The sequence below is a fragment of the Eublepharis macularius genome, chromosome 3 (genome assembly GCF_028583425.1).
Source record: "Eublepharis macularius isolate TG4126 chromosome 3, MPM_Emac_v1.0, whole genome shotgun sequence".
NCBI lineage: Eukaryota > Metazoa > Chordata > Lepidosauria > Squamata > Eublepharidae > Eublepharis > Eublepharis macularius.
Window position 1 is genome coordinate 54,419,397 of NC_072792.1, and position 15,502 is coordinate 54,434,898.

Below are 15,502 nucleotides of genomic sequence, written 5' to 3' on the forward strand. Positions count from 1 at the left end.
TTTCAGTTGTTGTTATTTTACCCAGATGAGAGTAGAAGGAAATACAAATGATTTCTACAAAAAGAAGTTGAGAGGATGCTTCAGAACGTGTGAAGCTCTCTTATGGTTTGTTAGACTGATGGCCCATCTGCCCCAGTACTCTGTGACTGGCAGTGACTCTCCAGGGTCTGGGGTTCAGAGGTCCTTCCCAGTCCAGGTGCCTGAAATCCTTGTATCAGGGTGGAGATGGAACCTGGGGCCTTCTGCATGCAAGACACCTTTTCTCTCACTGGGCACTGGGGAGTAATGGATTTTGAAAGCTGAAAAGAATCGTTGGTGTTCTATAACGATACCTGAAAACTGCAAGATACTTATTTCTTAAGGTTGGTTGAGCACATGCTGCCTCTACTATATACTCTTTCTTTGATATTGATGTTGTTCATTTGAGTGATATCCTAGCAATGGAAAAAAATCCCTTTCACAGATACAACAGAAATTACAAACAAGGCCCCAGGTAAAGAGGAAACAAAAAGGAAAAACGTTCGATAGTCTTCGAGGTCGAAAGGTCATTGCAAGATCAGAAAGCACAGGATTTTATTATCCAGGTAAACAGTATATGTGTAGCAATCAGAAATGTCTAGAATTCTGTCCTAAGACTATTTATGATTTAAGGACCTAATGTCAACACCTGAGATACATTTGTAAATGCTTAGAGTGGAAAGTCCCAACTAATACATCTGCACAAATTCAACAAGAATGACATTAATCAGTTTCCTAGCAGCCCCTACCCTCAGCTATGACTTTAAAAAACGTTGTTTTGGCCCGGGGGGTGGGGCGGTGAGGTGGATGAAGCTGGGAAAAGGCAAGATACACGGAGCGAGCAGTATAATGTACAAGCAGGCTTGGGGGAGTTGGTGAAACACCAGTGGGATTCTGAAAGTTGCCATGAAAGAGCATCACTCACAGATTTAAAACCAAGGCAGAGATCGCAACATAAACTGACTGTGTTAGGAGATCCCTTGGATGGACAGGCCTGCTGTTCCATTGATCCTCTGTGAGTCTACAGCTGAACAGTCACAGAAGCCTAGTTAAACTTATATTGAAATCAAGTTATTTATCATCCCTTGATCGCCGAAGCTTCCATGTTTTACCTGCTCTGTTAAACCACTTGCTGTTGTTAGCCACATGCCAGTGTGATTTGTGGTGTAGAGGTTGGTAACACTGGAATGCCCAGCCCTTGCCTCCAAACTTGGTCACATGGGTCTATGCCTGATTTTTCTCACATTTCAGAGGGTGCAGGGCAGTGCTGGCACAAATGTTTAGAATCTTCATTCCACAAAGCAAATGTATATAGGGTTTTTTTTTGCAAGAATTGAGGATTTTGAGCACAGAAAGGCTTTTGTTTGTTTTTGCATAGTATGCTGCTCTTTGCAGTGTGAAATAGGGGAGAGGGAAGGGATGCATAGCATGATTAGGGTAGGGGCAAAGTTTGAGTTGGGGTTTGAGCTTGGCAACTCTGTGGGATGTAGAAATCTTGACTTTTACAATTGGAAGACCTGTCCAGACTCCCCTTTTGATTTCTGAATCTGAAGTATTGCTTTCACATTTTCAAGCATTTTCACATGATAGACTGCACAACCATTAGGTTGGCTGGTGCAACTGTAGAAATAGGCAGTTCACTGTTCTAATAAGTCATTACAAGCTTTCCACACTGCATTTAGAATAAAAAAAAATAGCTGCAGAGATTCACTGCAGTAGTAGTCCCCTCATCATCCTCTTGTTTTCCATTGTTAGTAACATTTTGGGACTCTGATTTTTAATAAATATTGGATATGGAATTTGAAGTAGATCAGCATTTTGTTGCAAGAGGCAGGAGAGCCAGGGTTATGAGCATGCTGCAATCTTCTTTATAGTGAATCAGACCAACGGTCCAGGGACAGATGACTCTCTGCCTGACGGCCGTTTTCAAACCCCAATCTTTCTTTGGCCAGTTATCTGAGATCTCTACAACTGGAGATGCTAGGGACTAGGACTGAGTCTTGCAAAGTTTCTTGTAGAGTTCATATTAAAAGACATTTAGGTTCCTTCTATCCTTTGTAAACCGCAGCACAGAATCTGAGTTATAAATTTCCCCCATGCCTTTGTTTTAGGGACAGTACTAAGGAGCATCACTTCTTCTTATGCACTTATCGATTTTACCAGTGAGGAGACTGAGATTGTACCACTGAAGTTCATTTTGCCTGTGGGAGGAGCAATGCCTTGCCCATCTTTGCAGGTAATTAATCTTTACTATTTCTTGAGACAATTGGATCATCATCAATATTAAGAGGATAAAACTTGGGGACGATTTCATTTAAAATGGATGGGCTTAACCCAGTTCTTCTTTGGTTCTGCAGGTTGGTGACTATGTACTTACTCGAATTAGGAAACAGTCAGGAGAGGAGTATTATGTACCGGGTATTGTCATAGCAACACCAAATAAAGCTGCGGCTGAGGATAAACTCTACACAGTTTTGAAATACAACAACAGAAAGGTAGGTAGAGAGGTAGGCAGTTCAGTTGTTGCGGTGTGGGGCATCCAGATCGTGGCTGGCAGCCACAAGGAGCTGCTCCATGGTGAGAGATAAAGGGTGCCCCTCAGTGGGTGTTGGGGAAAGTTTCCTGAGGTTTCCAGAGGGCAGTGGTCAGCTGCTGGTTGGGAGAGACCCAGAAAGCCAATCTCCCTCCTGAGGCCTCAGACAGCAAGGGGAGGAGCTATGCAGCATCCTCTTTCTCTCTTGCACAGCTCATCCCTTGAATTAGGGAGCGGGTCTGTACCTGTCCTCCTCGGCTGTGCCTGCCCCCAGCTCCCTAAGCAGAACTGCACATCCTGCACAAGCACTGTGACTGCCCCTGTGCTCCCATGAGAGTTGCTGCCCCATGGCAACTGACCTTGATGGGCTGGCCCGAGCCCACCTCCCCTCCATTGGGCTGCCAGGGGAGCTTCCTGTGGCAGTTCCTGGTCCTGCACTGTCACTGCCACCCACCCTGCTGTCCCCTCAGGGGTTGGCCCGCTAGGGATGATTGCAGCCAGGGCCCCCCCAGCCACCCCTAGATCGGAGGAACCTCTACCTAAGTTGGTGTAAGTCGCTGCCCAAACATTGGTCTGGAAAAAAAGGCTCTGTTTCCTATCCTTTGCTCTAACAGTAAGTTTTGGGGGAAGAAAATAATTGTCCTGCCGCATTTCCTCCTATTAGCTTCATCTGACTGGGAAAATGAGTGATTAGCAATAAGAAACATGCATGATTAATATTATAGAATGGTAGAAAAGAGCAAGAGTCCAGTAGCATCTATAAGACAAACAAAATTTGTGGTCAGGTTTGAGCTTTCATGAGTCAGCACTCATTTCTTCAGATACCATCTGAAGGTGCTACTGGATTCTTGCTCTTTTCTACTGCTACAGACAGACTAACACAGCTACCCACCTTGCTCTATTGTGGAATGATTTTCTTCATGCCACTGCTACTTCATCTTAGAGCCAAACTGTACATTACAATTGTCTCCACGTCAGCCATGAGAATTTTCAGGTGCTGTTTGTGACTTTCCTGTTGGGAACACAACTCCAAGCAATACAGGGCCTGGTTCGGATTGGGACCTCGGCATGCAGGGAGAGGGGGCTTCAACCTTTGCCTTGCACCATTTGTCCAAACTGAAATGATACTGGGGAGCTGCTATTTGTGCTGTTAGGTACAGCTTCCAATAGGGCCAGGAGTGGCTCCCTGCTTCAGGTTGGGAAGATGATGTGGGGTGGGACTTAAACCCCCTTTCCCTGTGTGCCATGGTTCTTCTCTGAATTGGGCTGTGTATGCCTCAGAGTTGCATTGCATTCCCAGTGGGGAAACTGCAAAATGACATCTGAAAATCCTTGTAGCCAACCTGGCGACAACTGTAATATATAGTCTGTCCCTTACTCTCACTGGACTGAAGGAAGGTCGTCCTGCAAAAATCTATTAAGTAACATTTGTTTGAGTATCCCAACCAATTTTAGTGCAATCAACTTACATTGGATTTATTGACTATTCCAGTACATTGTCTCTTTTCTGCATTGTGCCATATATAGCACTGCAGTGTATAACTTCAGGTCTTTGAAACACACCATTTACTTTAATTTTAATTGGTAATGCTTAGGTTTAATAGTCAGTAATGAGCTTACTAGTGGTGTTGTTACTGCAGGAACATTGTGTACGAAATGGGCTTATTAAAATCAGCCGTAAAAGGTATACCTGTTCTTGCTGTTACATAAACATGACACAGATGATGGATCAGCTTATGTGAGTACACTTGAATTGCCTTCTTTTCACTTTATTAAATATGTGTCTGTATACATCTCAAACAAAGCTGGAGTAAAGCTGCTGGAACAGCGGCCAGTAGTCTTAGTAAAGGAGAAATTAAGAACTAATATCCTTGATGATTGAAGTTCACACTCTGCTATGCATTGAGCAGGATAAATTCTAAATATCTACTTCCTGTATTGGATGTGGGGGGAGGATTTGTGTTGTATCTGGTCACTCAGGCAGGGTGATCTGGACAAGTGGCTCTTAAGTAGGAGGAGGAGGGAAAAGACTAAAAGGTGATTGTGTCCTAATAGGAAAGTCAACATATGGTTTTGGCTGAGGTATTAGGGCTTTGACCGTCCATCCTATAAGTTACACCCTTTGAAGCCCACTGATTTCAGTGAACTTCAAAGGGTATACCTCTGATTGGGGATGGTACTATGAAGGTTAAGGATGCCAACTTCCAGCTGGAATCTGGAGTTCTCCTTGAATTATGACTGATCTCCAGACTACAAACATCAGTTCCCCTGGAGACATGGCATCTTCAGAGGCAAGACTCTATGGCATCATATCTAAGATGAACTCCTTCCCATTCCTAAACTCCACCTTCCCCAAGCACCACACCCAAATTTCCTGTAATCTGATATAGAATTGACAATTCTAGCCTGGTAGTGCTTGAAATGAGACTGAAGCGACATCGGTGCCAATATGCAAAAACTCAACCAAAACCATTTTTATCGATCTTGTAAAGAAAAACAAACCACAATATTCCCCATTCCCTGCTGTCATGAACAATATTTGACACCTTTCCATCTCATAAATTCAAGAGCTCCAGTTTAGCTTTATGGAATGAGCCTCTTCCCTTTGTTGACTGAGGACCAAGCTAGACGTTACAGTGGTCATGGGTCTGCCAATGCTATTTTATAGAAGAATGTGGTCATATAAAAATGCCACAAGGACTTGATCTTGGTCAGGCTCATGTTGCAGTGGGAACGGGGGAACTTGTTTCCCCCTGCATCTTCTCAAGCACTGAAACACTCCCCTCCAGTTGTTTCAGCACTTGATAAAACTTGTGGGGGGAGAACTGTTGTTGCCATAGCATCTGGTTTGGCTCTGAGCTGCTGTGGGACAATGGAATGTTCAGTAACATTCTATCTGCTGAGGCAATGCTGCTAGCATAAAGAGCCCAGGAACTGAAAGGGGTTGTGTGCTATGTGCAGGAAGCAGTGCAGAGAGGAGAGAGAGCACCATTATGCAGAATTAATTTTTAGGATATATGTGTGCACATTTGTGTGCTGGAAGGTACAGGATGAAAATATTATAAGTGATACATACTTAACATGTCTTTAATTGCCACACTTTTAGGTGTCCCACTTGCAGTCAATTAATCTCTTGCTTTGAATTCTAGGCCAAATGTAAAGGTTGTGAAGCACTTCCACAGAGCACTCCCAGCTGAAGAAAAAGAAATAACAACAGTAACTGTAGGGGGAGATTGGAAGAAAAAGACGAAGGCTAGAAAAGGGAGAGCTAAGAGCAAGAAAGAGCCCTGCAAGGGATGGGCTTCCTCTGACTCTGATGAGATGCTGTTTGCCCCTAGAAAGACAGCAAAACGCAGAGCAAAGAGTTCATCACCATCGCCTTCTATCAAAGGAAGTGAAGGTACCATGAGTAAGCTAGAAAAGGAGTTTAGTGGGGTCATAATATCAGATGTCTCAGAGACAGAAAAGTTGCCTTAGGTTTGTCACTCCATCCTTGACTCCATCTTGTGTATAGTTTTGCTTGGTTAGTACACACTGGTGGGCTGTTCCCACTACCTGGCTATTTTTTCTCTGATCTTCTTGATCTGTGCCTGCCCTGCCTGACCCATGATGTCTGTTCCCTTTCTGCTTCAGTAGTCTGTTCTGTTCATTTCCATATGGCCAGACGATTAATATTTTCAGATGCTACAATAGTCTTACTTTTATCTTGCTCTTTCTCCAAGGAACTCAGGGTATTCTGTCTCTCATTTTATCTTTTATCTTCACAAACAACCATGTCAAGTAAGTTACTGAGAAAATGACTGGGCCAAGGTAAGCTTCATGGCTAAATGATTTTAACTCAGGTCACCTTCCCAGTCAGAATCCAGGACTTCAATTCACCATATTGCCCACCCCCCAACTGGATATGGTTCTCCAACCAATAATTCACTACTTGATGTGGATAGAAACTGGTGCCCTTCCTTGGCATATATTGTTCGGCTGATCCTTCTTTGGATAGTCCTTACTGGGCATAAGAAGAAATTCTTTTTTCTTGGCCAACTTCCTTGTTCTCAATCATTGCCTTTAAAACTCTTTTATTTAGTTTTGTTTTTAAATCAACAGAAATGTTAGAAAACGCCCCAGGTCTTTAAAATCATACTTTTCAAGTCTACAAAGGATTCTGTGGTAGGTTTCTTTGGAAAGTAGGCGTATGACTTCCTTCTCCTTTCAGCTAGAGGGCTTTGTATGAGGCTATAATATCTTTTAAATACAGAACTAGAACCCAGCAATTTGTAGGTGCAAGGACTGCAGACCTTTCCCTTGTTCTGTCCCTCCAGCAGTCTCTGATCCTAGGACAATTGATTTCCAAGGTTGTAGAACCCTCGTGGACTAACAGACTTATGGTTTGGGGGCACTGGGGAAAGAGGGCAAAAGTGCATTTCCCTCCTTTCCCATCAGTTCCATTGTCAATCAGTACACTTGGAAGCTAGAGTGGGGCAAACAGTGGCCATTTCAACTCAAGAAAATGATTTAGAATGGAAGGTTGAAGCCCCCCCCCCTCACACTGGGCTCATGAGCAGACCCCCCGCACTGTAGCACTTAGGAATGATAGTTCCCAGAAGTTATGTGTACTGCAAGTTGGGCACAAAACATTTAGTTGAGCCTTTTGCTAGGCTGCCTCAACCCTCTGAGAAGATGTTTAGAGTAAACAGTAGACTGCTTAGGGAAGAGGGAGTAGGCTTCCAGTCTTCCAGTTACTTCTATGAACTGTTCTGCAGGATCCATCTCAACAGGATGCTTTCTGTGTTTAAATCAATTATCCTGTCGCCTTTTCCATGAACAAATCTTGTACACTTGCTAGATTCTTTAGAACTTTGGAAATATGTGTCTGTTAGACAGGTTGTTTTGAAGAAAGTAAACAGAGGTCTTTTCCGCATGGGACTTTTTCTCTAATTCTGGCCCCATACAGTGTTAGTGTATCCTCCCAAGTTCTGCGCATATGTTCAAAACACGCCTGTTTAGTCCCCAAATTGCTTCCCAGACTTTTTTGTGTTCTGAATGGAGAAAGGTTGCATCTGTTGCAAAATCAATCTTTCCCTAGCTTTTCTGCAGCTTTTCTTCCTGTGCACATACCCTGATGGGCTTTCCCCCCCTTGAAGTAAAGACAGCTTTTTTCAGTGCAGAATGTTTTCTTCAGGGTAAGCCCTGGCCCTGCCTTTCAGCTTCTCCTACATCCTGATTGGTCTCCTTTCTTACCCCACCATTTTTGGCTGTCATCCTTTAAAAAAAAACAACAACATGGCTGTTGGGTTTTTTTGTGTTGTGTGTGCACAGTAGTCTTGGCAGTTAACTTCAGCAGTAAATTGTCTTCTCAGGTAGAAAAAGCACTACTGGGAAAGATCTTTGTTTTTCCTGTTTTTTTAAAAAAAACTGTTGCAGTGTTGTTATTTCAACAACAACAGAAATGTTTAAAGGGTTCACAATGCTGGGGGGGAAATGCTGCAATGGCTAACATAAAAACTTTGCAGGGAGTCCTGAATCCTGCTTAATATTTCAAAACGGTTTCCCTCCAAAACATCTCAGCCATACAACCCGTCTAACATCTAAACCTTACCATGTTGCTTCTCATGGCAAAAAATAAAAACAGAACGTTGTTGAAACTGCTGACAGGTCATCTTCCCCCAGAAAGCTTGCAGCAGAATCAGGGCACTTTTTTAGTGCAGAAGTTAAAAGCAGACACTGCTTTGATTCAACTCCCTCAAAATGTGGAATTAAAGAAATGAAGCTGTACAGGGCCAGCACCAGTGAGTAAAGCGGATCTGATCCTCATGGGCTGAATATACAGAAAGCCTGATGTAAAGTTCACCATGCGGAAAAGGCCAAAGACCAGAATGCTCCTATGAGTGTGTAATAATCTCTATTACTGGATGGTTAAGGGACTTGTGTATTGTTGTTCATATTTGGAATCCTTTTTTCCTTTGCATTCACATGGTGTGCTTATGTGGAAACTACTCTTGACAAATAATTCACATTGGTTAGGCAAACTTAGCCTTCATCAGCTAACCAGTGTTACTATGCTCAATAGTGAGAGTGCATATCTTTAATAAAGCCATAAACAACTAGATTTTAATCTTTTATTTAAGTGCCGAATAATACTAAATCCACAAACCAATAGATTCTTATTTTTAAATTGGCTTGTTGATTAAATGTGTGTAGCTTCCATATATCTGAATGAATAAGTATCCCGTGTCTAGGGGCTTGTGTCAAGCTTGATGATTGTTAGAATTGCTTCCTTATATTGTATCATTCTCTTTGTTCTTGTCAGTTCTTGAATGGCTCTGCCCCTTTCTGTACATACTTTAATGTTTTTATCTGCTTCTCACAAGATTTTCCTGAATGTACATTGCATGTTGATGTCATAGCACATCATTATTAAAATATGAATAATAATAAATATTTCCTTGTACACCCTTTGACATGACTGCTTCCTATCAGATTTATGTTCAGTTTGTTTCCAGATTTCAAGACTTCTCTTTACTCTGGTTTTCTTTTATTGCTACCTAAATTATTAACTTGGGCATCATAAGTATTTTTCTATTAACTCAGTGCCTCTCTTCAGCCATTGATATAATGGGGAGAAAAAGATCATTGTGGTAGAAAAGCACATATAAGACCTGTTCTCAAAATCAAGTTTGCTGAACTCATATTAGCCACTGACCTCAAGATAAGGTTTCCTGCAAATAAGAGACTGAACTGGCTAGTGGAATTGCTTTGCATTGAAACAAAGTCTATTGACTTTGAATTATTGAACAAATTTGAATTATTAGAACAAATTTCATTGAATTATTGAACAAATTGAATTAATGAACAAATTTCATTTTCTTGTCTTACCAAACTGATCCTGGTCTAACTCACCAGTGAACATCCTCTTCTGAAGCCCTGCTCTTGTCGCAGAGGTGAAGCTGATGGTGACCGGAGACAGGGCTTTTCCAGTGATGGCACTAGGGGTTGGCAGTTCAATTTGGAATTCAGATTAAAATACTAAATTTTGGCTGATTCAGTAAAGTCCAAATATTCCAAATCAAAAAACAAGTATCCTAAATTTTTACTGAATTTACAGGGGGGGGAAAAGGCCATTATTTTCTATGGGAAAATCACTCTGGGGCTATCTGGTCATTTTTCAACAAAATTTGGGGGGGGGGGTCATTTTTAAACTAAACTTCACCAAATTCAGAGGGAACCTACCCCTGACTGTCCCCTAAAGAACCCCCCCCCAAGTTTCATGAAGATTGGATTCCAGGGGCTAATTTTATTGGTCCCCAAAGAAGGTGACCCCACCCACTCACCATTATTCCCTATGGGGAAAAATATCTGGAGGATATTTTTCTGGGGGAATATATCTGGAAAAATATTGCCTCTTAGAAGAGGAGGTGAAATTTACAGAGCTTTCAGGAGACAAAGAGGAAATTAACAAACTCTCTGAGCAGCATCTCCCTCCCTCTGTAGAGAGGGGAAATTAACAAAGCATTCTAATCTCTTTTAAAACTCAGCTTCCCGGCTAACATTGTGACTCCCTTCCTGTGCTCCTCCTCGTGGAATTCGTTTCTTGTAGTTTGGCTCTTAGAGAATCAATTCAGAATTTGGAGAATACTGAATTTTTCCTCTGATATGGTAAAAAAAAAGTTTGAATTTACCAATTTTGGGGAGGCACCCACCCCTGCCTGGCACTTCACTTTTGGAATGTCTTCCTCTGTAAGACTTGCCCGGCATGTATCTTACTTTTATTTCCTTTTAGATGCCAGGCTAAAATATTCACTTTTACCCAGACTTTTAACTGAGGGGTATTATATTTTTTAAAATTTGTTTTATTGTCAGCTTCTGGCCTGAAGACTATGCTTTAGGCTGTTTGGTGTGTGTTTTATGCTTCTTTTGTGTTCTGGCTCTTTTTAAAATGGAATCAGTTTCTTTTTTTATAGCTATGTTTTAATGGCTTTGTTTTGTTGTTTTAGTTGTCACTTGCCTCAAGCTAGTCTCTGGAGAGGTGGTATATAAATTTCTAAAGTAAATAATCCTCCAACTTTTTGGCAAGGCCACAACTGTGTTGATAACTGGATGTGCCCATCTGCTGCTGATGCCTTTTTGAATAGGCAGAGAGCTGTGGTGGTTTATCTGGGCCAACTTTGCCAGCTGCGGTTATAGCTCCTGGTCTGGGATTCTTGTTTAGCAAAAAAAAGTCTGCCTTTTGTCTTCAGAAGTGCTGTCCTTAACTAGCAGTTCCGTTCTGTTTTCAAATAACATGGAAAACCAGCAATGAAATAATCCTCAGTGGAGAGCAGAGAATTCAGCAAAGGGACATGTATAGCTGATAGTGATTTTTTTTTTTGCCAACTCCATTTCTAATCAAATATTGGAAAGCATGAGGAAAAGGGCTGGTTCTTTTTTGTTTTAGAATATTCCTGCCCATGTGAGAATGGACCATTATGGCTTTCACTGATGTGGAGACATTTCTTCATTAAGCTCCATGTACCAACATGCCAATATGCCTATAGCAGTGATGTCACAATTTATACTGATTTCCATTGAAGTCGGATGCCAAGTTGCCATGTGCACTTCATAAAACATGCTCATAACTAGCTCTTGGAGCAGTTTTTATTCATAGGTTGCACTTCCAAATCTCATGCCTCCAGCCTTTCGGAATGAATCTCTATTTTATAGAAATTTAGCTTTAAAAACTGCTAGAGAAGTTTTCAGTGCAATGCTAAGTACACATTCCTGACTGTACACTCCATGAAATATGCTCAAGTAAAGTTATGAGTAGACCTACTTAGGATTATTCTCTTTGGCTTCTAAAAAGTGTAGGTACAAGAGGAATCACTCTTTTCATACCTATTCTTGCATTTGAAGGGGGACAAATGCACCACATCTTTTGTTTCATTTCTGCTTCTACGTGTTTCATTGCATTTGCTATTGCATTTCTGACAGGTCTGTGTTAATGTAAGATTAATATACAACCCAGGTAAGTGTATTCTCCTACAACATCTTGCTTGTTTTCTTGTTCTAAAGAATTTCTGGTAACAAATAGCTTAGATCTGGAAGAGCAGGATGTATCATCATCCAATTTCATTTTTGTCCTGAGGTAGGTGCTTTCTTGCAATCAGTAATCATCCTTTTCTGTATTCAGAAGCTCTGTGTTCACTATGGCTATGGCTTTCTACATAAGAACGTAAGAAGTTCCCTGCTAGATCAGATCACTAGTCCAGCATCCTCTTTCATACTGTGGTCAAACACTTGCATTGGATGACCAACAAACAGGTCATAGAGGCCAAGGTCTTTCCCTGGTATTGCTTCCTACTACTGACATCTAGAGATTTTAACACCTCTGAATGTGAACGTTCCCTTTAGTCATCATGGCTAGTAGCCACGGATGGAAATGAACTCCATGAATCTGTCTGTTTTAAAGCCATTCATGCCATCAGGACATCTGCTGGTAGTGAATTCCACAATCCAATTACTTGTTGGGCTTGGACCATGCAGTTCTTGATGCTGATAAACGTTCCGCCTGATCAATGTGGAGGCCTGTCAAAAGCTTTCTCTGACACTGAGGAGATTAAGCCATCCCTCACTGAGTTCAGGGTGCCTGTTTGAAAGCTGTGAAACTTTAGGTCAATGTCTTTAATGACAAAGTGGTTTCATCTTGCTGTGATTGTTGTTTGATACAAAGCCATTGAATGGGGGGAATGGGGAAGAAGAGAACTTTGGGCTTTGTTACAAGGACTATTCAAAGCTCAGGACTATTCAAAGCTCTCTCCCATTCATGTTGCTTGTTCACAACCTTGCTAGGATCTTTTTCAGTACTAGTCTTCTAGTGTTCCATAAGGAGTTGCTTCATTCCTAGCTATTGGATGTTTTCTTAGTTTTATCTTTAGCTCACAAGAGGTCCAGGTTTGTAGTCGGCTCTTACTCTCTTTCATTCCAAATAACTGGTAAGAAAGCTTACGTATATGTTAAATGGTGATTTCAAACTTTTAAAAATGATGATGTTCTTTACTGCTTATGTGTATTTTCAGAAATGATGTGTTTGTGGCGCCTCATCAGGAATTATTTTATGACACTTGTTTTCAAAATTATTGCTTTATTTCCAAATAACGTACAATATTTGTTCTCACAGCCAACTGTACCATTCCAGTCAGCTCCCTCTGCAGGCATCCTGGGGAACATACAGAGTTTCCCCTCCCAGCACATTCTAACAGAAGAGCATTCTGCACATCAGGAAGTGCCTCATGCCTCCTCCTACCTCGTTCTGGAGGAATGACTCGCCCACATTTTTAGTGATAATTTAATAAAGAGTTTGAGAGATTTAAAAATCTTTCGTCCAATACAGCGTAGCCGTAGCAGAGTTGTAGAAGATGCAGAATCATATGATTAAAATCTAATACGTAGATTCAGAGCACACTTTCTATTTATCTGATCACACATGGGTACTTTTATGGAAGAAGAATAAATAAAATGTTGCTGGACTTTTCTGGACAAAACTTTGCAATGGTAATTTAACAAAACTGTTTTCTAATTTGACGAAACAAAAAGGTGATGTAGAAATTAGTTTGAAAATATTGTCTACCTCCCAAGAATATAATAATTTTTTTAAAAAAACCCGTTAAATCATGAGTTTTAGCCATGACATTTCAATGGCTGTTTAAATGTACATACAAAATGAACTTGTTATTGTAGGATTGAGATTCAAAGAACAGCATTTTGGTTAGAAGAGCCTGTAGTAAATGCTAATTTTCAGGAAGATGTCCTTAGCACCCTTGCATCTTAAAATGAGTGATTGCCATTTTCCTACTGAGTAAGTGGTATTTTACACTGTAGAAGGGCAATTCGTAAAGATTTTTGAACTCGATAATCTTAAGACATGAACTGTAAAACATTAATTAGTGCCTATTAAAACCAACAAGAGTTACACTGAGAATTCTTGAATACTTTAGACTTCATTTGTATTCTGATGTGCTTCTGTGTGTGTGTGTGTGTGTGTGTGTTCCTGTCTTTGTCTATATCCTTTTTGTATGTCTAGTGCTAGAGCTTTGAACATAATTAATTTTGTGGGCTCTTTTCTATTAGGAAAGCTGCAGATTTTGTCAGAATGGGCAATTTTATTTCAGTGAGTGTCTCTTTCCCAATCTACTTACTGCAATGATTTCACCCTTTCCCAGATCTTCTACCCCCCCTCCCAGTGGCACTACAGTCCCTACTGAGCTGCCAGCACATGACGGAAAAAGGAGTCATCAGATTTGTGATTGATTCAGGGCAGTGGGTTCTGCACCACAAGCACACGTAGAATATTGTGGAGTTTCTCGAAGTGGGCAGTGGCTGCATCATGAGGGAAGGCAAAGAGCTGTCTCTCAACTTCCCTGTGCTGAAAAAAATTATCTGAGTTTCTGAGTGTCATTGCTTTGCCATCCTGTTGCTCTTCTCATCATGTATGCAAAGAGAGGCAAGGGGGCATGGTGATTTTGCTCTCCTCACATGCCCACAAACAAGGGGCCCTTCACAACACAGCATCTGGCATGAAGACCCCCCAATGTAGTGAACCTTATTTTGAAATTATACTTTATTGTGTATGCTGTTATGTTACTTTCATATATCTAACCAACCACCACATTTATTTTTGCATCACTAAGTGTATGTCATTTTTCTCCTAATCTCTTGTGCGCCAGCACCTGCTTATGGTGATTCTTCAGCCCCTTTTCGTCCAAGACGTAGATCTGTGTGGCTTTCTGTAAAGTCTTCAGAGGACAAGCTGCGCAACCGTCTCCATTGCTCTCGTTGCCTTTCTGAGCACCAGCAAAGCGCCCCCCAGCTTACCAGTGTCGCAGCCAGCAGCAGCAGTGGTAGCAGTAACTGCTCCCTTTCGAGTATTGAGAAGGTGGAAGATTTGGCACGACGGCTTCAACAGTACCACATAGCTCAGAGGAAAGGCCGCCCTCCAGTTGTGAAAAAGGAACAGTGCCAACTGTGAAGGCTGGGGGGAGTAGTTACCAGCTATAAAACTGTATCATATCAATGCTAAATAAACCATTAAATTTGATACTAAATTTTTAATATTAAAATTGTAAAGTATAGCACAATTACTTTGGAGATGTGTTGGCTGACATCTTTTAAAATCTGGCCACACAAACAAAATCCTACTTTATCTACAGACCCAGAGTGAAGGAATCACCTGAGTACATCAGTGCAGTTCTGCAAGTCTACAAGGATTGTCCATCTGCCCCCATTGCAATTTGGTTGTGAATATTCTTGTAATGTTTTGCAGTATATTTAATTTGGATTTAATTTCTGCTTGCTAATGTGTGTTTTTTTAAAAAAAATGTTGCTGTACCCTAGGGTGCAGAGTGAATTGCAGTTTTTTAGTTAGTGAGCTGAGAGCAATCATTCAGATTCAGTCAGGCAATCTGGGTGGCGCCTCTGCTGAATAAAGTTGTGAAAAACTCTGTCAGGCAAATGGTTTGTGTACCTGAGAGAGACAGAGAGTCTGTGTATATCTGAGAGAGATTGTTCTATCTAGGTCAGGCAACCTGTGTGGAAAGGCCTGAGTGAATCTGTGTCTGTGTGAATGGGAAGATAGTTTATCCTGTTAGTGAAGATCTGCATGGAAAATAAGTTTTCATTAATGGGTCTGTGAAGATATAACTATTTTTGAAACCACAAAGCTTAAGAACTATTCTGAAACCAAAAAAAAATTATACTTCTGTTTAAGAAAAAAAGATCCTTTTTTAAACCTCACAACCACCCTTACCCAGTGACCATTCTGCCAAACTACCATCTATACAAACTCTGGGTAAAATAGAGCAATGTGAGAGTGGAAATATAAGAAAGTGTTGACTGGGGCCAGGGCCCTCATGAGGTAGAAGTTTAAGATAAAGTAAGGAGGAACTGGATTAAAACTCCAAACGCAAAAGTTAAAAAAAGGTTTTT

General features: G+C 41.1%; 1 protein-coding gene across 1 annotated transcript in view; it reads left to right on the top strand.

Moving 5' to 3' along the window:
• VWA3B (von Willebrand factor A domain containing 3B) overlaps positions 1-14,924 on the top strand; it is a 97,521-nt gene extending 82,597 nt beyond the window's left edge. Inside the window, exons 23-28 of the mRNA XM_054975038.1 lie at positions 464-584; positions 2,130-2,254; positions 2,376-2,513; positions 4,192-4,289; positions 5,701-5,951; positions 14,245-14,924. Coding sequence (XP_054831013.1) covers positions 464-584; positions 2,130-2,254; positions 2,376-2,513; positions 4,192-4,289; positions 5,701-5,951; positions 14,245-14,546 — 1,035 coding nt within the window. The 3' untranslated portion in view covers positions 14,547-14,924. The remainder of the gene's footprint in view (positions 1-463; positions 585-2,129; positions 2,255-2,375; positions 2,514-4,191; positions 4,290-5,700; positions 5,952-14,244) is intronic.
• Positions 14,925-15,502: the final 578 nt, after the last annotated feature.